At 42.1% G+C, this 22,624-nt stretch overlaps 1 protein-coding gene across 1 annotated transcript in view; it reads left to right on the forward strand.

The window, feature by feature from the left end:
- The window catches only part of LOC126235648 (dynein axonemal heavy chain 3), a 1,245,905-nt gene that overhangs the window by 690,131 nt on the left and 533,150 nt on the right, over positions 1–22,624 (forward strand). The window contains exon 38 of the mRNA XM_049944362.1: positions 2,957–3,196. Within this exon, the coding sequence (XP_049800319.1) occupies positions 2,957–3,196 (240 nt within the window). The remainder of the gene's footprint in view (positions 1–2,956; positions 3,197–22,624) is intronic.

Genomic DNA, 22,624 nt, shown 5'->3' on the forward strand with positions numbered 1-22,624 from the left:
ATAGGAATACGGGTAAGCTACTCCAAACAACGTAGTGTACACATTATTAAGGCCAAGATAGACATGAAGCCCATGCCTACCACAGTAGTACAAGTTTATAAACGAACTAGCTCTGCAGATGACGAAGAAATTGAAGGAATGTGTGATGAAATATAAGAAATTATTCAGATAGCGAAGGGAGATGAAAATTTAATAGTCATCGGTGACTGGAATTCGATAGTAGGAAAAGGGAGTTAAGGAAACATAGTAGGTGAATATTGATTGAGGGTACGAAATGAAAGAGGAAGCCACCTGGTAGAATTTTGCACAGAGCACAACTTAATCATAGCTAACACTTGGTTCAAGAATCATAAAACATGGTTGTATGCATGGAAGAAGCCTGGAGATAGTGACAGGTTTCGGATAGATTATATAATGGTAAATCAGAGATTTAGGAACCAGGTTTTAAATTGTAAGACATTTCCATTGGCAGATGTGGACTCTGACCATAATCAATTGGTCATGAACTGTAGATTAAAACTGAAGAAACTGCAAAAAGGTGGGAATTTAAGGATATGGGACCTGGATAAACTGACTAAGCCAGAGGTTGTTCAGAGTTTCAGGGAGAGCATTAGGGAACGATTGACAGGAATGGTGGAAAGAAATAAAGTAGAAGAAGAATGGGTAGCTTTGAGGGATGAAATAGTGAAGGCAGCAGAGGATTGATTAGGTAAAAAGATGAGGGCTAGTAGAAATCCTTGCGTAACAGAAGAAATATTGAATTTAATTGATGAAAGGAGAAAATATAAAAATGCAGTAAATGAAGCAGGCAAAAAGGAATGCAGACATCTCAAAAATGAGATCGACAGAAAGTGCAAAATGGCTAAGCAGTGATGGCTAGAGGACAAATGTAAGGATGTAGAGGCTTATCTCACTAGGGGTAAGATAGATACAGCCTACAGGAAAATTAGAGACCTTTGGAGAAAAGAGAACCACTTGCATGAATATCAAGAGCTTAGATGGAAACCCAGTTCTAAGCAAAGAAGGGAAAGCAGAAAGGTGGAAAGAGTATATACACAGTCTATACAAGGGCGATGTACTTGAGAACAATATTATGGAAATGGAAGATGATGTAGATGAAGATCAAATGGGAGACACGATACTGTGTGAAGAGTTTGATAGAGCACTTAAAGACCTGAGTCGAAACAACGTCACAGGAGTTGACTACATTCCATTAGAACTACTGACAGCCTTGGGAGAGCCAGTCCTGACAAAACTCTACCATCTGGTGAGCAATAAGTATGAGACAGGTGAAATACCCTCAGACTTCAAGAAGAATATAATAATTCCATCCCAAAGAAAGCAGGTGTTGACAGATGTGAAAATTACCGAACTATCAGTTTAATAAGTCACATCTGCAAAATACTAAAATGAATTCTTTACAGACAAATGGAAAAACTAGTGGAAGCCGACCTCGAGGAAGATCAATTTGTATTCCGTAGAAATGTTGGAACACGTGAGGCAATACTGACCCTACGACATACCTTAGAAGATCGATTAAGGAAAGGCAAACCTACGTTTCTAGCATTTGTAGACTTGGAGAAAGCTTTTGACAATGTTGACTGGAATAATTTCTTTCAAATTCTGAAGGTGGCAGGGGTAAAATGCAGGGAGCGAAAGGCTATTTACAATTTGTACAGAAACCAGATGGCAGTTATAAGAGTTGAGGGACATGAAAGGGAAGCAGTGGTTGGGAAGGAAGTGAGACAGGGTTGTAGCCTCTCCCCGATGTTATTCAATCTGTATATTGAGCAAGCAGTAAAGCAAACAAAAGAAAAATTTGGAGTAGGTATTAAAATCCATGGAGAAGAAATAAAAACTTTAAGGTTCACCAATGACATTGTAATTCTGTCAGAGACAGCAAAGGACTTGGAAGAGCAGTTGAACGGAATGGACAGTGTCTTGGAAGGAGGATATAAGATGAACATCAACAAAATCAAAACGAGGATAATGGAATGCAGTCGAATTAAGTCTGGTGATGCTGAGTGAATTAGATTAGGAAATGAGACACTTAAAGTAGTAAAAGAGTTTTGCTATTTGGGGAGCAAAATAACTGATGATGGTTGAAGCAGAGAGGATATAAAATGTAGACTGGCAATGGCAAGGAAAGCGTTTCTGAAGAAGAGAAAATTGTTAACATTGAGTATAGATTTAATCGTTAGGAAGTCGTTTCTGAAAGTATTTGTGTGGAGTGTAGCCATGTATGGAAGTGAAACATGGCTGATAAATAGTCTGGACAAGAAGAGAATAGAAGCTTTCGACATGTGGTGCTACAGAAGAATGCTGAAGATTAGATGGGTAGATCACATAACCTAGTGTTGAATAGGATTGGGGAGAAGAGAAGTTTGTGGCACAACTTGACTAGAAGAAGGGATCGGTTGGTAGGACATGTTCTGGGGCATGAAGGGGTCACCAATTTAGTATTGGAGTGCAGCGTGGATGGTAAAAATCATAGAGGGAGACCCAAGAGATGAATACACTAAGCAGATTCAGAAGGATGCAGGTTGCGGTAGGTACTGGGAGATGAAGAAGCTTACACAGGATAGAGTAGCATGGAGAGCTGCATCAAACCAGTCTCAGAACTGAAGACCAGAACAACAAAAATGTTGTTAACTGTGAAAAGTGCTTCTGCGTTCCAAAGGTGGATGATTTCTTCTCAACAGGTTCTCCTGATTATGGATCTTAATTGTGCTGTAGTTTCTAATGGCAATCCAATTTAAAATGACTGTGGACTTATATGTTTTATGAATAGGCTATATTTTCATATTAAATAGTTGTTTGTAGCTGTTAGTATATAAACCATTTGCTTTCACACTTTGTATGGAAAAGTACCTTTCTACATTTACCAGCACCTTTGGGATTGTGTCTGTTCTGCAATTAGTGCTGCTGTACCCACAAAGCATCACTTTTTTTCCAGATTGAGATTTCTCGTACATATAGCATTTCTGAGTGGAAAGATGACCTGAGACAACTGATGCGTAAAGCTGGGGCCCTAAGGAAACCTACAGTTTTTCTACTTTGTGACTCGCAAATAAAGGATGAATCATTCCTTGAGGATGTCAGCATGCTCCTCAATACGGGGGATGTACCTAACTTATACTCAGCAGAAGACAAAGCTGAGATCCTTGAGCTAATGCAGAATGTTTCCCGTCAGTTGGTAGGTAAATTTATGTATTCTTTATTTTCAGTCTTAATCAAAGTTTTAATTTATCTCTCAAGATGTTTGGCACATTTGTACCTCACATCTGATCACTACATCCCACAAACAACTTTTAAATGGAACATGGCTGATAAAATAGCTGCGCTGCTGGGAGGACAATATGATAGGGCTTGCAGATCAGCAGTAAAAGATTGCAGTATTAAAATTATTTTTAAATTGTTTGTACATTCATTATTCATGATACATGATTTCTATAAATTATTTATTGTTGGTATTGGGGGATCCTCTGAGGAATGTAATCACGAGCCAGAGCCTGTGTTTGTAAAAACTCAATTTCCTCCAGTCTTCTGTAGAATGTAAATGAGTGCTTTCAGAATCTGGAATTGACCAAACTATTGCCGCGAGCTGTGTTTCATGAAGTGTGATGTAGTGGTTAGTGGCAACCGGTTGCATGCTGCCGTGCACCAATTCAAACCCGACCAGCAGAAGTTATTTGTTATGTAGTACCTGTCATTTCTGGAAGGTTCTCAAAATTTCTCATGTGTGTAATGTTTGTATAATCTAAAATATCTAATGTTGGTATAAATTACAGTACCCTCTATCAGGAAGCCATTATGGCTTTAAAGTGATGTTAGTAATAGACATGTTTTCAGTAATAATTGTTGTACTTCACTAATGGCCCTGTTCTTGGATATGGAGTTGACTATGTTTATGAAATGACATAGTTTGGTGGAGATCCCATGTGCTTCATAATATCGACATCACTATAAGCTGTCACTCACATGAGCAGGAATCAGAAAATAAGTAGTACATCATCCCAAAGGGCAGTATATTTAGAATACCAGTGAATTCCTAAACAGAACGAACTAGCTTCATGTTAGGAATCAATCAGTGCTTTCTGGAGACACGACACGATCCTATAAAATGGCTGAAAGGATTTGACTGAGTCTGCAAACACAGTAGGTGGGATAATATGATATATTGACAAACATATACTTTTACATGGATGGCATAGCCTAACAGACGTTCAAAGAACAAGGAAGAGAAGCTCGATAGGTGGAACAAATTACACATCAAAGTAACTAAAACATTTGGCAACAATCAGCAGCAAGTCTGCTTAATGGAAGAAAAATTGAAGACTATGGCCCAGTGTCATGGAGTAATGACACAGTTCAACATACAGTATGTTTTTGCCCTATGCCACATTGTAAAAATGAATATGACAGGAGCAAACGATATCTAACACTTCACTGAAAGGAGTTGAAAAGACATGCACCAAGCTATTCTAGTAAAGGACGCCATACAACAGAGGAATTCATTAACCATTGCCTGCATGCCAAGAAAATGCAACAGGAAAAGGCACGTGAAGCAGGTATGACTGACTATTGAATGAACCAATATTAGAGAAGAAAAGTTGCTACTCACCATATAGCGGAGATACTGAGTCACGATAGACACAACAAAAAGATTCACACAATTATTGCTTTTGGCCATTTGTCAGAAATAGGCACACATACACACACTCATGCAAACGCAACTTGCACACACGTCTACAGTCTCAGACAACTGAATCCACACTACGAGCAGCAGCACCATTGAATGATGGGAGTGGCAACTGGGTGGAGGTAATGAGGAGGCTGGGGCAGGGAGGGGGAGGGATAGTATGGTGGGGGTGGCAGACAGTGAAGTACTGCAGTTTAGACAGAGGACAGGAAAGAAGGTGGAGAGGGGGGTAGGGTAAGTAGCGGAAAGGAGAGAAATAAAAAGAAATTAAATGACTGCGTGTGGCGGTGAAATGACAGCTGTGTAGTGCTGGAATGGCAACAGGGAGGGGGCTGGATGGGTGAGGACAGTGACTAAAGAAGGTTGAGGACAGGAAGGTTACGGGTACATAGGATGTATTCATCTACATCTACATCTACATTTATACTCTGCAAGCCACCCAACAGTGTGTGGCGGAGGGCACTTTACGTGCCACTGTCATTACCTCCCTTTTCTGTTCCAGTCGCGTATGGTTCGCAGGAAGAACGACTGTCTGAAAGCCTCCGTGCATGCTCGAATCTTTCTAATTTTACATTTGTGATCTCCTCGGGAGGTGTAACCAGGGGGAAGCAATATATTCGATACCTCATCCAGAAACGCACCCTCTCGAAAACTGGCGAGCAAGGTACACCGCGATGCAGAGCGCCTCTCTTGCAGAGTCTGCCACTTGAGTTTGCTAAACATCTCTGTAATGCTATCAAGGTTACCAAATAACCCTGTGACAAAACGCGCCGCTCTTCTTTGGATCTTCTCTATCTCCTCCGTCAACCCGATCTCTGGTACGGATCCCACACTGATGAGCAATACTCAAGTATAGGTCGAACAAGTGTTTTGTAGGCCACCTCCTTTGTTGATGGACTACATTTTCTAAGGACTCTCCGAATGAATCTCAACCTGGTACCTGCCTTACCAACAATTAATTTTATATGATCATTACACTTCAAATCGTTCCGCACGCATACTCCCACATATTTTACAGAAGTAACTGCTACCAGTGTTTGTTCCGCTATCATATAATCATACAATAAAGGATCCTTCTTTCTATGTATTCGCAATACATTACATTTGTCTATGTTAAGGGACAGTTGCCACTCCCTGCACCAAGTGCCTATCCACTGCAGATCTTCCTGCATTTCGCTACAATTTTCTAATGCTGCAACTTCTCTGTATACTACAGCATCATCCGCGAAAAGCCGCATGGAACTTCCGACACTATCTACAAGGTGATTTATATATATTGTGAATAGCAATGGTCCCATAACACCCCCCTGTGGCATGCCAGAGGTTACTTTAGCATCTGTAGACGTCTCTCCATTGATAACAACATCCTGTGTTCTGTTTGCTAAAAACTCTTCAATCCAGCCACACAGCTGGTCTGATATTCCGTAGGATCTTACTTTGTTTATCAGGTGACAGTGCGGAACTGTATCGCACACCTTCCGGAAGTCAAGGAAAATAGCATCTACCTGGGAGCCTTTATCTAATATTTTCTGGGTCTCATGAACAAATAAAGCGAGTTGGGTCTCACATGATCGCTGTTTCCAGAATCCATGTTGATTCCTACAGAGCAGATTCTGGGTTTCCAAAATCGACATGATACGCGAGCAAAAAAATGTTCTAAAATTCTACAACAGATTGACGTCATAGATATAGGTCTACAGTTTTGTGCATCTGCCTGACGACCCTTCTTGAAGACTGGGACTACCTGTGCTCTTTTCCAATCATTTGGAACGTTCCGTTCCTCTAGAGACTTGCGGTACACGGCTGTTAGAAGGGGGGCAAGTTCTTTCGCGTACTCTGTGTAGAATCGAATTGGTATCCCGTCAGGTCCAGTGGACTTTCCTCTGTTGAGCGATTCCAGTTGCTTTTCTATTCCTTGGACACTTATTTCGATGTCAGCCATTTTTTCGTTTGTACAAGGATTTAGAGAAGGAACTGCAGTGCGGTCTTCCTCTGTAAAACAGCTTTGGAAAAAGGTGTTTAGTATTTCAGCTTTACGCATGTCATCCTCTGTTTCAATGCCATCATCATCCCTGAGTGTCTGGATATGCTGTTTCGAGCCACTTACTGATTTAACGTAAGACCAGAACTTCCTAGGATTTTCTGACAAGTTGGTACATAGAATTTTACTTTCGAATTCACTGAACGCTTCACGCCTAGCCCTCCTTACGCTAACTTTGACTTCGTTTAGCTTCTGTTTGTCTGAGAGGTTTTGGCTGCATTTAAACTTGGAGTGAAGCTCTCTTTGCTTTCACAGTAGTTTCCTAACTTTGTTGTTGAACCACGATGGGTTTTTCCCGTCCCTCACAGTTTTACTCGGCACATACCTGTCTAAAACGCATTTTACGATTGCCTTGAACTTTTTCCATAAACACTCAGCATTGTCAGTGTCAGAACAGAAATTTTCGTTTTGATCTGTTAGGTAGTCTGAAATCCGCCTTCTATTACTCTTGCTAAACAGATAAACCTTCCTCCCGTTTTTTATATTCCTATTAACTTCCATATTCAGGGATGCTGCAACGGCCTTATGATCACTGATTCCCTGTTCTGCGCTTACAGAGTCGAAAAGTTCAGGTCTGTTTGTTATCAATAGGTCCAAGATGTTATCTCCACAAGTCGGTTCTCTGTTTAATTGCTCGAGGTAATTTTCGGATAGTGCACTCAGTATAATGTCACTCGATGCTGTGTCCCTACCACCCGTCCTAAACATCTGAGTGTCGCAGTCTATATCTGGTAAATTGACATCTCCACCTAAGACTATAACATGCTGAGAAAATTTATGTGAAATGTATTCCAAATTTTCTCTCTGTTGTTCTGCCACTTATGCTGCTGAGTCGGGAGGTCGGTAAAAGGAGCCAAAAATTAACCTAGCTCGGTTGTTGAGTGTAACCTCTTCCCATAATAATTCACAGGAACTATCCACTTGTACCTCACTACAGGATAAACTAATACTAACAGTGACAAACACGCCACCACCGGTTGCATGCAATCCATCCTTTCTAAACACCTTCTGTGCCTTTGTAAAAATGTCAGCAGAATTTATCTCTGGCTTCAGCCAGCTTTCTGTACCTATAACGATTTCAGCTTCGGTGCTTTCTATCAGTGCTTGAGGTTCTGGTACTTTACCAATGCAACTTCGACAGTTTGCAATTACAATACCGATTGCTGCTTGGTCCCCGCATGTCCTGACTTTGCCCCGCACCCTTTGAGGCTGTTGCCCTTTCTGTACTTGCCCGAGGCCATCTAACCTAAAAAACCACCCAGTCTACGCCACACAACCCCTGCTACCCATGTAGCCGCTTGCTGCATGCAGTGGACTCCTGACCTATCCAGCGGAACCCAAAACCCCACCACCCTATGGCGCAAGTTGAGGAATCTGCAGCCCACACGGTCGCAGAACCGTCTCAGCCTCTGATTCAGACCCTCCACTCGGCTCTGTACCAAAGGTCCGCAGTCAGTCCTGTCGATGATGCTGCAGATGGTGAGCTCTGCTTTCATCCCGCTAGTGAGACTGGCAGTCTTCGCGAAATCAGGGAAAGTTCCCACCTGCACAATTCAGAAAATCAGGGAAAGTTCCCTCTTGCACAATTCAGAAAAGCTGGTGTTGGTGGGAAGGATCCATATGGCACAGGCTGTGAAGCAGTCATTGAGATGAGGGATATCATATTTGACAGTGTGTTCAGCAACAGGGTTGTCCACTTGTTTTTTGGCCACAGTTTATCAATGGCCATTCATGCAGATAGATAGCTTGTTGGTTGTCATGCCTGCATAGAATGGAGCACAGTGGTTATCATATGACTGATTTCACAGGTAGTATTGCCTTTGATAGGTAGGTGATGTTGGTGACCGGACTGGAGTAGGTGGTGATAGGAGGATGTATGGGACAGGTCTTGCATCTAGGTCTGTTACAGGAGTATGAGCAATGAGGTAAGGTATTGGAAGCAGGGGTTGTGTAAGGATGGACAAGTATATTGTGTAGGTTTGGTGGATGGCAAAATACCACTGTAGGAGTGGTGGGAAGGATAGTGGGTAGGACATTTCCAATTTCAAGGCACGACGAGAGGTAATCGAAACCCGGGCAAAGAATGTAATGCAGTTGCTCCTGTCCTGGATGGTACTGAGTTACAAGGGGAATGCTCCTCTGTGGCCGGACTGTGGGAATTTGGGAAGTGGTGGGAGACTGAAAGAGAAGATTTGTTTTTGTACAAGGTTGGGAGGATAATTATGGTCAGTGGAGGCCTCATAGAGACCCTCTGTATATTTTGAGAGGGACTGCTTGTCACTGCACATGCAACGACTATGGGTGGCTGGGCTGTACGGAAGGGACTGCTTTGTATTGAATGGGTGGCAGCTGTCGATGTGGAGGTATTGCTGGTGATTAGCAGGATTGATATGGACGGAGGTACCGATGTAGCCATCTCTGACGTGAAGTTCAATATCTAGGAAGGTGGCTTGTTGGGTTGAATAGGATCACGCGAAGCAAATGGGGGAGAAGTTGTTGAGGTTCTGGAGGAATGCGAATAGGGTGCCCTCACCTTCAATCCAGATAGCAAAGATCTCATCAATGAATGTAAACCAGGGAGGGGTTTCGGATGCTGGGTTTTTACAAAGGATTCCTCTAGATGGCCCATGAATAGGTTAGCATAGGATGATGCCATGCAGGTGCCCATAGCCATACCTCGGATTTGTTTGTAGGTAATTCCTTCAAACGAGAAGTAACTGTGGGTGAGAATAAGTTGGTCATGGTGACTAGGAAGGAAGTTGTTGGTTTGGAATCCATAGGGCATCTGGAAAGGTAATGTTCAATAGCAGTAAGGCCATGGGCATTAGGAATCTTAGTGTACTGTTAGGTGGCATTGGTAGTGATGAGCAGGCCACCATGTGGTAAAGGGACAGGTGCTGGGGAGAGTTGTTGGAGGAAATGGTTGGTATATTTTGTATAGGAGGATAGGTTCCGGGTAATAGGTTGAAGGTGTTGGTCTATAAGAGTAGAAATTTTCTCAGTGGGGGCACAGTAACCAGCCACAATGGGAGGGGGGAGTGACGATGGGCAGTCCCTCTCAAAATATACCGAGGGTCTCACTGAAGCCTTCACTGATCATACTTATCCTCCCAACCTTGTACAAAAACAAAACTCCCATTCCTTTTCTTTCCAGTCTCCCACCACCTCCCTAAGTCACATAGTCCGAACACAGAGGAGCATTCCCCTCGTAACTCAGTACCATATGGGACAGGAGCAACTGAATTACATTCTCCGCCAGGGTTTGGTTACCTCTCGTAGTGCCTTGAAATGAGAAATGTCCTGCCCACTATCCTTCCCACCCCTCCTACCATGGTATTCTGCCGTCCACCAAACCTACACAATATACTCGTCCATCCTTACACAACCCCTGCTCCCAATCCCTTACCTCATGGCTCATACTCCTGTAACAGACCTAGATGCAAGACCTGTCCCATACATCCTCCTACCACCACCTACTCCAGTCCGGTCACTAACATCACCTACCCATCAAAGGCAGGGCTACCTATGAAACCAGTCATGTGATTTAGAAGCTTAGCTGCAACCACTGTGCTGCATTCTATGTAGGAATGACAACCAACAAGCCATCTGTCCACATGAATGGCCACTGGCAAAATGTGGCCAAAACACAAGTGGACAACCCTGTTGCTGAACACGCTGACAAATATGATATCCCTGATCTTAATGACTGCTTCACAGCCTGTGCCATATGGATCCTTCCCAACACCAGCTTTTCTGAATTGCACAGGTGGAAACTTTCCCTGCAATACATCCTACGTTCTCGTAACCCCCCCTGTCCTCAACCTTCATTAGTCACTGTCCTCACCCATGCAGCCTCCTCCCTGTTCCCATTCCATCACTACACAGCCGTCATTTCACCGCCACACACAGTCTTTTAATTTCTTTTTATTTCTCTCCTTTCTGCTACTTAACCCCCCCAACCCCCACCCCTCCCTCCCCACTCCCCACCTTCTCTCCTGTCCTCCGTCTAAACTGCAACACTTCACTACTTCACTGTCTGCCACCCCCACCATACTATCCCTCCCCCTCCCTGCCCCAGCCTCCTCCTTACCTCCACCCAGTCGCCACACCCATCATGCAATGGTGCTGCTGCTCGTAGTGTGGATTCAGTTGTCTGAGACTGCAGACGTGTGTGCAAGTTGCGTTTGCGTGAGTGTGTGTTTTTGTGTCTATTGCTGACAAATGGCCAAAAGCAACAAATGTATAAATCTTTTTGTTGTGCCTATCGTGACTCAGCATCTCTGCTATATAGTAAGTAGCAACTTTCCTTGTCTAATATTGTCACATTCCAACCTGGATTTTCCATTGTTTGACTTTTGAATGAGGCCATTGTGGCAGTTGTGAAAGACACCCACAACATCACCTCTCTCATACATCAGATTGTTAGAGTAGGGATACAGCTTTTTACAGGAGCCAAAACTCTATTGTACTGTGTAGACAACAGACAGCAGCCACAAATGCTGATGACATATGTCAGGTGGTAACAGAAAATGGTTGATGAGGCAGCTATGTGGTGTTACAACTTTTCCCAAATTTTAAAGCAAATGATGAACTTTTGCCTTAAGTCGTGAAAAATGTTGTCCATTTTATTTAATTGTGAAAATAACTCCCACACCTAACAATATGTTTTATTTAACAGAGTATCTAAAACAAATTTATACAGCTTTCATTTACAAACGAAATATAGCATTTATTGAATAACTAGAAGGTTTTGAATCTGGGACTTACTGTTATTAAACTTGCTGTTAAGATATGTGTCATTTTTACAAGTTCTGTGAAGCTCTTACATTAGTTTACAGCTTGCTTGGACACTCTATTTGAGGAAGGCGCATCGAGAATGGACTGATTATTTTCAAGTGAGTGGAAAAAGATTTTAAAGCCTGCGGGTACTTCAGTTTGGACACAACAGCATGCAGCTCATTGTATGTGTCCTCTAAATAGTGCTGATTTGGAAACTGTGCCTTTGCCCATTCAGATGCAATGAATTCACAAGCAGCTTTCAGCTGAACTCTGCATTTCAGAAGGAAGAAAAAAGTAATCAGTTCATAGATTTCCCATGAATTCCACCTGGCTCTCTGAATGGAAGGTAGCTTCTGCCATTTGATTAGAAGCCATTTTTTTCTCCCCCTGATAGAAATTACATCCTTCACAGAGTTTAAAATGAATCCTGAAGTCATCTCTCTATCCAAGGTTTTCATATGTTGATGTCTTTTCTGAGCCTATTTGATGCTGGGTGACGATGATTTTGTCAGGAACAAGGTATCCATTAAATGCTGTAGAACCAGGTTGAGATTATGATGTTGATACCCTATAAACGAAGGCCCTTCTATAAAATTTTGTGTAACTATCTCTGGAGTTTAGTAACTACACTACTTTTGTGCTCTATATTAACTGTTGTGGTGTCTGAAATAATCATTTTGACACTCCTACATGTATTGTATTCACCCAAGAGAACCTGTAACAGGTAAAGATGTACTCAGTGCTTTCACAGCTCAAAATTCCAAGATGCAGAGTTCTTGCAGAATTACTCAGACAAACTACTTGATACTCTCTATTGTCAATTTGTTTCCCATCAAAATGCAAGCTGAATTCCTCTTCACTGAGATGCTCTTTGAACCAGTTCTTCACAACTTATCCATTCTGGATTACTAGATGTCAACTCCCTGATGTGATGGTGTAGGTATATCTATTCCATCTTCTGCCAAGTTTTGAAGAATTTTTGATCTGGTTGTCATTGAAAGGGACACTTTTAACATGAACTTGGCTGCAGATTTTGTAGGTTGATACTTGCATTTCATAGTAGGGCTGTTTTCACAATATCACTATCAGTGTTTCTGTCACTACCCTTGTCTCCTTCAATACTACTGTTACTGTCGCTTCTTACTGATCTAACAAGTTTCTTTAATGTTTTGAAGGATGGATCATTGTCATAGTAGCAACTTTGTCAGTACTGTATGCCACTCAGCATAGATTTTATGAAAGTTCAAGCGTTGATGCATTATGGTGTGGGCAGTGCCCACACTAAGACCAAGTAACTGATGCATCTTATCCACGGTGATTCTGTGGTTGTCAAAGGCTAAAGCATCCACTTCTGCAATCATTTCCAGTGTGATGACACAGTGAATCTGTCCAGGACAAGCACCATCTTCCAGTGACTCAGGCCCCTCGAGGAATCATTTGCGCCATTCCACAACACTTGAACAACTCACACTGTACTCACCCTACACAGCCCCCATCCGTCGATACATTTCACAGTCTCCAGCTCCCTCTGCCACCAAAAATTGAATCACTCCTCTTTGTTCCTGCATACTCGCCTGTATGTTCAGTATTAGATGATAACTTGTGTGACCACCTTCTCTTTGACATGTTATAGTTCTGGGGGGAGATTTTAATTTGCCGGATATAGACTGGGAGACTCAAACGTTCATAACGGGTGGCAGGGACAAAGAATCCAGTGAAATTTCTTTAAGTGCTTTATCTGAAAACTACCTTGAGCAGTTAAACAGAGAACCGACTCGTGGCGATAACATATTAGACCTTCTGGTGAAAACAGACCCAAACTATTTGAAACAGTTAATGCAGAACAGGGAATCAGCGATCATAAAGCGGTTATGGCATCGATGATTTCAGCCGTAAATAGAAATATTAAAAAAGGTAGGAAGATTTTTATGTTTAGCAAAAGTGACAAAAAGCAGATTACAGAGTACCTGACGGCTCAACACAAAAGTTTTGTCTCAAGTACAGATAGTGTTGAGGATCAGTGGACAAAATTCAAAACCATCGTACAATATGCGTTAGATGAGTATGTGCCAATCAAGATTGTAAGAGATGGAAAAGAGCCACCGTGGTACAACAACCGAGTTAGAAAACTGCTGTGGAAGCAAAGGGAACTTCACAGCAAACATAAACATAGCCAAAGCCTTGCAGACAAACAAAAATTACGCGAAGTGAAATGTAGTGTGAGGAGGGCTATGCGAGAGGTGTTCAATGAATTCGAAAGTAAAGTTCTATGTACTGACTTGGCAGAAAATCCTAAGAAATTCTGGTCTTATGTCAAAGCGGTAGCGGGATCAAAACAAAATGTCCAGACACTCTGTGACCAAAATGGTACTGAAACAGAGGATGACAGACTAAAGGCCAAAATACTAAATGTCTTTTTCCAAAGCTGTTTCACAGAGGAAGACTGCACTGTAGTTCCTTCTCTAGATTGTCGCACAGATGACAAAATGGTAGATATCGAAATAGATGACAGAGGAATAGAGAAACAATTGAAATCGCTCAAAAGAGGAAAGGCTGCTGGACCTGTTCTATTTTACACAGAGTACGCGAAGGAAGTTGCCCCCCTTCTTGCAGCGGTGTACTGTATGTCTCTAGAAAAGCGTAGCATTTCAAAGGATTGGAAAAGGGCACAAGTCATCCCCGTTTTCAAGAAGGGACGTCGAACAGATGTGCAGAACTATAGACCTATATCTCTAACGTCGATCGGTTGTAGAATTTTGGAACATGTATTACGTTAGAGTATAATGACTTTCCTGGAGACTGGAAATCTACTCTGTAGGAATCAGCATGGGTTTCGAAAAAGACGGTCTTGTGAAACCCAGCTCGCGCTATTCGACCACGAGACTCAGAGGGCCATAGACACGGGTTCACAGGTAGATGCCGTGTTTGTTGACTTCCGCAAGGCGTTCGATACAGTTCCCCACAGTCGTTTTGTGAACAAAGTAAGAGCACATGGACTATCAGACCAATTGTGTGATTGGATTGAGGAGTTCGTAGATAAAAGAACGCAACATATCATTCTCAATGGAGAGAAGTCTTCTGAAGTGAGAGTGATTTCAGGTGTGCCACAGGGGAGTGTCATGGGACCGTTGCTGTTCACAATGTACATAAATGACCTGGGTGATGACATCGGAAGTTCACTGAGGCTTTTTGCAGATGATGCTGTGATGTATCGAGAGGTTGTAACAATGGAAAATTGTACTGAAATGCAGGAGGATCTGCAGCGAATTGACGCATGGTGCAGGGAATGGCAATTGAATCTCAATGTAGACAAGTGTAATGTGCTGCGAATACATAGAAAGATAGATCCCTTATCATTTAGCTACAAAATAGCAGGTCAGCAACTGGAAGCAGTTAATTCCATAAATTATCTGTGAGTACGCGTTAGGAGTGATTTAAAATGGAATGATCATATAAAGTTGATCGTCGGTAAAGCAGATGCCAGACTGAGATTCATTGGAAGAATCCTAAGGAAATGCAATCTGAAAACAAAGGAAGTAGGTTACAGTACACTTGTTCGCCCACTGCTTGAATACTGCTCAGTGGTGTGGGATCCGTACCAGATAGGGTTGATGGAAGAGATAGAGAAGATCCAACGGAGAGCAGCGCGCTTCATTACAGGATCATTTAGTAATCCCGAAAGCGTTACGGAGATGATAGATAAAGTCCAGTGGAAGACTCTGCAGGAGAGACGCTCAGTAGCTCGGTACGGGCTTTTGTTAAAGTTTCGAGAACATACCTTCACCGAAGAGTCCAGCAGTATATTGCTCCCTCCTACGTATATGTCGTGAAGAGACCATGAGGATAAAATCAGAGAGATTAGAGCCCACACACAAGCATACAGACAATCCTTATTTCCATGAACAATACGAGACTGGAATAGAAGGGAGAACCGATGGAGGTACTCAGGGTACGCTCCGCCACACACCGTCAGGTGGCTTGCAGAGTATGGATGTAGATGTAGATGTAGATGTAGAAACCACACTGGCACTGTGCAACATCAAATGGTGCACATGTGTCAGTCTCTCTACCAATATATGACGCCACTATATTCACAGTTATGTGGTGCCACCTTACATGTAAGGCAAAGGTAGATGCACTAGCCAGGTTCCATTTGAATGAACCTCATACTAATGGGCATTGTATGTTTTTTATTAGAGTATGCCTAAAGTGTTGGCCCTATAACTAATTTGGAAAAACGGTTTACACACATTACATGAAGCTATTGAGTGTTTATATTGGTCGCTGTCAGTCTGCTACACGGTCTACAGTATGTCTGCTACACAATCTACAACTTTTCATCCACAAGCAGCAAAATGTAATTTTTATTTTCGTTTATTTTGCCTTTCTGAACAAAAATGAGTATAATTGCATTATTTTGCATTTTACTTACCGCTTTGATGTTGTGGTGTTGTCTGCTTTGTTTGTGGTGTGGTAACATGCTGATTTCTATCACTTATATCATTTCGCAGGCATTTTCTGTGACTTTTTGAACTTGCACAGTGTTTTCATGACATTTACACGTTGTTGTGGCTGTGTAGTATTCATTTGTTTTGTGGCACATTTGTCTGTGTGAGGTGTGCAGATTTGAAGCATTGTTGTCATTTATGGTGCTTGGTTTGTGTGTGTGTCTGTATGTTTTCAGGGATCAAAGTGAGTGGGGGGGGGGGGGGGGGGTGGAGTTTTGTGTGGGTGTTATTTATATAGTTCTTCAACTGAGGCAAAGAGGATTTTATTGTTGGGTTGTGATTCTGTGCTATCAGGTGATCTCCAAATGTTGAGTTGAGCTATTGCTTCTCAGTGCTCTGAGATGTTCTGTGTACCTGGTTCTGAAATCCGTGCATGTTTTTCCCACATATATAGATGGACAGCAGTTGCAAGTTAGTTAGTGTATACCAGAGTGGCTGTATTTGTCAGTGTTGGTAGTATTTCTTCCAAGTCTCTTGTGTATTGTGTTGTTTGTTCTTTATGCTATGTTTAGTCCTTATTCCTTTAGTATATTGCTCACCCTACGTGTGACTTTGTTGTTGTAAGTCAGTCTGTGCTGTTTGTTGCTGAGTGTCTGCTGATTTGTTGTATTTTGTGCTGTGGTTCTTTGTGTGTATGTTTCATGATACTGTGTGGCCTGTTTTTGTATTTTGTGGCTTATTTTATCTATTGCCTTTGTATCAAATCCTGTATGCTGTGCAGTTTGCTTTAGTGTATTTAATTCTTGTGTGTAATCATGTTTGTTTATGGGTGTTTTGTTCAGTATGTGTTGTAAATATCTGAATCTGGCCTTGTTGTGAGTTATGGGGTGACTGGGTAGGTTATGAATAATGGTGCCGGTGATTGAGGGTTTCCTGTAAATTGTGAACTCATGTTTGTTGTTTCTCTTGTGTATGGTGAGCTCCAGTAAATTTTTTCATTTGTTTGTGCTTCCATAATGATCTGTATTTGTGGGTGGATGGTGTTTGTGTCCTCATGAAGTTCTTGTATGTGAGACTGCGATTCATCTGTTAGACAAATTATATCATTTAAATATCTGTATCAATACATTAATTTGTACTGTTTTGTTATTTCTATTTTGTCAAAGATTTTCTTTTCTACCTGATTGAGGAGAATGTCAGTGACTCGGGATCCCATACGTAGTTCATCTTGTAGAGAGTAAAATTTGTTGTTGAATGTGAAGTAGTTTTTCTCTGTCCTGTGTCTGACAATGGCTGATATTTCCTGTATGTTTGTTGTGGGAATGTTTCCTTGTAGTTGTAGGTTTATTTCTCTGATGTCGACAGTTTCTTCTGTTGGAATTTTTGTGTCCAAGGTAATTATGTCAGATGAAATTGATGTTGCTGAGTTTGGTGTTTTTGTTTCTTATTTTTTCTATTAAGTCACCTGATTTCTTTTGATTTCTGTTTCCAGTGTGTTCATATGTTGTCTGTAGCAGACTGTGTATGTGTTTCACTTAAGTAGTATGTTGGTGCTTTGGTAAAGTTTATCAGTAGACATATAAGAATTCCAGGCTTGTGAACTTTAGGCAATGATTTTAAAATATGGGCCTTGGGGTTTTTCTGTATCATTCTTTTAATTTGTGTGTGTGTAAAAATTGTTTCAATGTTTTTCAGAGTTTCCTATAAGTTTCTTTGGTGTCAGCTTGTTGGAACACTTGTTAGTTATGTGATGTTGCTGCTTTGGATGAACTTTAATGTTTCATTCATGTATTCCTGTTGTTTTATGACTACGATTGAACTACCCTTGTGATGATGGCATTTTATTGCATTAATTTTTTTCTGTAGTTTTCTTTAGGTTTTCTCTTTAGTTGTGATTGTGCTTTCCTGTATAGTGGTTCTGTTCTCTTTGATTATGTTTCTTATTTCCTCAGCAACTAGGTCTTCTGTTAGATTTTCATTGAATTCAGGGGTGTTTTTCATGTTACTTTATGATGTGTTCAGTTTCTGTTATGATATTCTCTGTTGTCCTGTGTGACACCATTGTTTGGGACCCTTTTCGAGCAGGCTGCTCTCATGTTCAAACGATTTTATGTCTGCTAGATCAAACACTCCCATGTGAAAAGTGTATTTGTTGTATTGGTGATGTGATTGATGGGTGTTTGTGTGATTCATCATTTTGGTGAATTTCTTTTGTTATATTGCATGTTTTCTTTCAATTATGGTATCTGTGTATGTTTTAACTGTGTGCATTAATTTATCAAAAATGGTGGATACTTTATGTGATTTAAAACTAAAACTAAACTAAACTGCACTTGAACAGGCCATGAAGGCCCAATAGTACCGACCAGCCACCGTGTCATCCTCAGCTGACAGCCATCACTGGATGCGGATATGGAGCGGCATGTGGTCAGCAGTCAGCACACTGCCCTCACAGCTGTCTGTCCGTTTACAAGACTGAGGCCACTACTTGTTAAACAAGAAGCTCCTCAGTTTGCCTCACAAGGGCTGAGTGTACCCTGCTTGATAACAGAGCTCGGCAGGCTGGATGGTCATCCGTCCAAGTGTTAGCCCAGCCTGACAGTGCTTAAGTTCGGTGCTCTGACAGGAACTGGTTTGTCACTGTGGCAAGGCTATTGGCTCTTAATGTGATCCACTAGTTCTATAGGCAGTCTGTATAGATCAATGTTCAGTGCCTGTTTTTTGGAATCAAAGACGGGATTTCATGCTTCATCCATATGATTTCAGCAGGGGGGGAAATGGTGTGCAGACCTCATGCCTCACCACAGTGGGTCCACTGACACCTTAGACAGAGTGTGATAGCTGTGCGCTGAATTCTGGTGGAAACTGTGAAAGAAAATGAAATGTTTAAACTTTCAGACAAAGTCCTTCCTCAGAAGTAGAACTCACATTTACCAAGCAAGGTGACACTGCCATTAACACATGGTGTTTGCATCCTGGACAATGACAGTTCAAATTCACATCTGGCTGTCCAGATTTAAATTTTCAGTGATTTTGCTAATTCCTTTCAGACAAATGCTGGACACATCCGATTTTTGTCTCTTCCTTGAAACATTCTTAACATGTGCTCATTGTCTAATGTTCGTGATGTTGATGGCACAGTAAATCCTAGTCTTCCTTCCTTGCTCACACATTCACACAGGGCTACTGACTCTGGGCACTAAGGCCTGACTGCAACTGCATCTGATGCGAGATGTAATGTGCTGGGATGGGTGGTGCAGGTAAGAAAGAGGCCTGTGGTGGGGATGTAAGGGGATAACAGGGCAGGAATGAGGGAAGATGCTGGTGTTACATGTGGGAGTGTTCAAAGATGATGTGGGGATAGGATAGGGCCGCTACGTGCAGCATCAGAAGGCTGTGCTGCAGTATCTGGAGGGGGAGAGGGAGGTTTGTAGGTGCATTGGCGATATAGAAGGCGTGTGTGTACTGTAGTGTGAGCAGGAAGGGTAGAGGTAGGCGGAGGACAGGAGCTAGTGAAGATTCAGGATAGAAGAGTTATGGGAATGCAAAATCAGAAAAGCTGGTGTTGGTGGGAAGCATCCAGATGGAACAAGCTTTGAATCATTAAAATGATACACATTGTGTTGGGTGGTGTGTTCATCAGCTGGGTGGTCCAGCTGCCTCATGGCCACAGTTTGTTGATGGGCAATTCATCCAGACAGACAGTTCCTTAGTTGCCATGCCCACGTAGAATGTGATACATTGGCTGCTAAGTTTGTAGATCATGTGGCCCTGCCTTATTTATGTCAGGTGATAGCTATGACAGGACTGGAGTAGGTTATAGTGGGAGGATATATGGACAGGCTTCGCATCTAGGTCTATTGCAGGGATATGAGCCATGAGACAAGAGAATGGGAGTAGGGATGGACAAGGATAGTGTGGAGATTAGGTATTAGGCAAATACCACTATGAAAGAGTGAGGAGAGTATTTCAGAGCAAGATGAGAAACAATTGAAATCCTGGCAGGGAACATGATTCAGTTTTGCCAGACTGTGGTAGTACTGAGCCACACGAGGAGTGTTTCTTTGTGACACGACCGTGGGTGTGTTGGGTGTGGTAGGTGACTGTCAATACAAGGCACAGGATATCTGCTTCTGATTGAATTTGGAGATTAGTCTCATTCAGTGAAGGTCTCAGTCCTAAGTTGGTTGGTTTGGAGGAGGGGACCAAAAAGCAAGGTCATCTCTCAGTGTTACTTGGCATATTTGGAGAGGTACCACTTGTCACTACAGATGACAGACGTACTGATGCAGCCATCTTTGAGGTGGAGGTGACATTGAAGAAGGTGTCTTCTTGGGCTGAGAAGGATTAGGTGAAGCAAATGGGGGAGAATGAGATGAGGTGCCAGAGGTATGTGGATACGATGTCCTCATACTTGGTCCAGGTCATCAAGATGCCATCAGTGAATCTGAAACTTTTGAGGTGCCTGGGATTTGGGCTGGTCAGGACGGGTTTCACTAGATGCCCCATGAACTGGTTAGTGTAAGATATTGCCACATAGAAGGTCATTGATGTACTATGAATCTGCTTATAGGTGATGCTTTCAAAAGAGAAGTAAATAAGGGAGAGGATATGGTTGGTCAAGGTGTCCAGGAAGGAGGTTGTAAGTTTGAAGTCAGTCAAGCATTGGGAAACATAGTGTTAGTGTAGAGACCTTGGGAATTGGGGATTTGTGTGCAGAGGGAGGTGGCTTCCACAGTGATGAACAGGGTGCCGAGTTCTAAGTGAACATGAGCTGTGGGAGCGTCTTTAGAGAAAATGGTTGGTGTCTTGTATATAGGAGGGTAGGCTACAGGTAATAAGATAAGGGGCAGAGATTCTCTCTGTGGTGTACAGCAATCAGCCACATCAGGGTATTTTGGGTGTTTGGGTTTATCAACTTTAGGAAGCATGTAGAAGTTAGAAGTGCTGGAAGTGGTGGGGTTGAGGGAAGAGATGGAGAAGAGGTTCTGGGATGGACCAATGCATCGGAGGAGGAACTTCCGTAATGTAACATATCACTTCGGTGAAGTCATGTTACACAATCATTTTTCAAACCACCAAATGATGGTCACCACTACAAAAAGTTTACTTTCATAATTAATTAAATGATCTATTGTTTTGATGTATGTTTTATTCATGCGCATGTATTATGAAATGGATGGACGCAAGATATCTGCAAGCCAAGATAATGATAAACATCTTACCATGTTTCTGGTACCTGCTGGTTATGTGGTTTATACTGTATTGTCAGGTCCTGCCTTGGAGATATGGTGTATGCCTTAGAGGAAGAGCAGCCATGGTAATGCCTATGATGTCATAAGTTATTGAGATACGTGGACACAGTTGGAATCTGTTATTAAGATGCATGGACTCAGTTAGAGTCTGTTATATCAGATAGACTGTTTTTGGACTTAGTCCTTATCAGTATAATTGTGATGATCTGGATAACAAACACTTTGGTATTGTGTAATCAATGTGAACAAGGAGAATGTAAACAGTATATGATATGTTGATAGCCAGAAGCTTCGTACTTATTTTGAGAAATGGATGTTGGATTTGTACTCCTAATTTCCAGTGGTAAGTGCCATACTGCAAGAAATGAAGTTTGATCAGTTGTGGTTGGTGTGTGTGTTGAAATAATGAAGGGATGAAGACAAAATAATAGGAAGTCTTGGCTCCCAGTCAGACTTTACTTCACCACCTCATATCACAGTAAAGAACCAAGAACCAGTGAAAAATTTCACTGTGGATCCTGCTTGATTTGTGGAATGGATTCAGTGACAGGGGTTCTAGGTGGACATATCTGATGGTTGGCCGAATCTTCCACCAGGTAATTGCTGCGCTTCATAACGACAGTGGATGAGTCTTTGGTGGCCGATAAGATTATAAGCTCATGGTCAGTGTTTATGTGGTCGATTTTGGTTCTATCTGTGGATGTGAGATTGGTTTGCATGTTGAGGGATGTCAAGAATGATGGTGAGAGCAGATTTGGGGCAGTAGGGATGGATCATGGTTGGATGTTGGCGTAAAGTGAGTATTTCAGGGTTCAGTATTGATTGTGGATTAAGTCTGATTGGTAAGGCTAGTGATGTTTCCACTGTAGGGACTGGGAGGAGAGGAGAACTTTAGGCGCAGCATGACTTACTTTGAGAGTGCGACAAAATGTTAGACCTTTGATGAGGATAGGTATTTCTCTGAGTTTGAGGCATTTGAATGATAAGTTTGTGAGTGTGTTTTGGGTCTTTGTATCCTCTGAATTCTGTAGAGTAGTGGGAGGGGGTTCCTGAGGGTGTGGTAATGATAGCAGGTCTGCGAGGCAGGGTTTGGTGGCTATGAGGGGATCCAGGGGAGGTGTGATGGAGGCTCCTGTAGTGGTTGCTGTCCAAGGTGGAAGTATGAGACGAAGAGAGTGGACGGTTTTTTGAGGTGGTGTTGTGCATGCTGGTCTAGTACATGGAGGGCAAGGGCTTCAGTCTAGGAGATGAGATGCAAGTATTTGAGATTGCAGAGTTGGATAATTGTGTGGAGGTAAAGGAAGTAGTACAAGGAGGTTTGGGCCATATTGATATGATTATGCAGGATTAGGTTGGTGAGAGGCTGATGGAGTTTGAACATGTAGGGGTCATTATGGAA

The sequence above is a fragment of the Schistocerca nitens genome, chromosome 2 (genome assembly GCF_023898315.1).
Source record: "Schistocerca nitens isolate TAMUIC-IGC-003100 chromosome 2, iqSchNite1.1, whole genome shotgun sequence".
NCBI lineage: Eukaryota > Metazoa > Arthropoda > Insecta > Orthoptera > Acrididae > Schistocerca > Schistocerca nitens.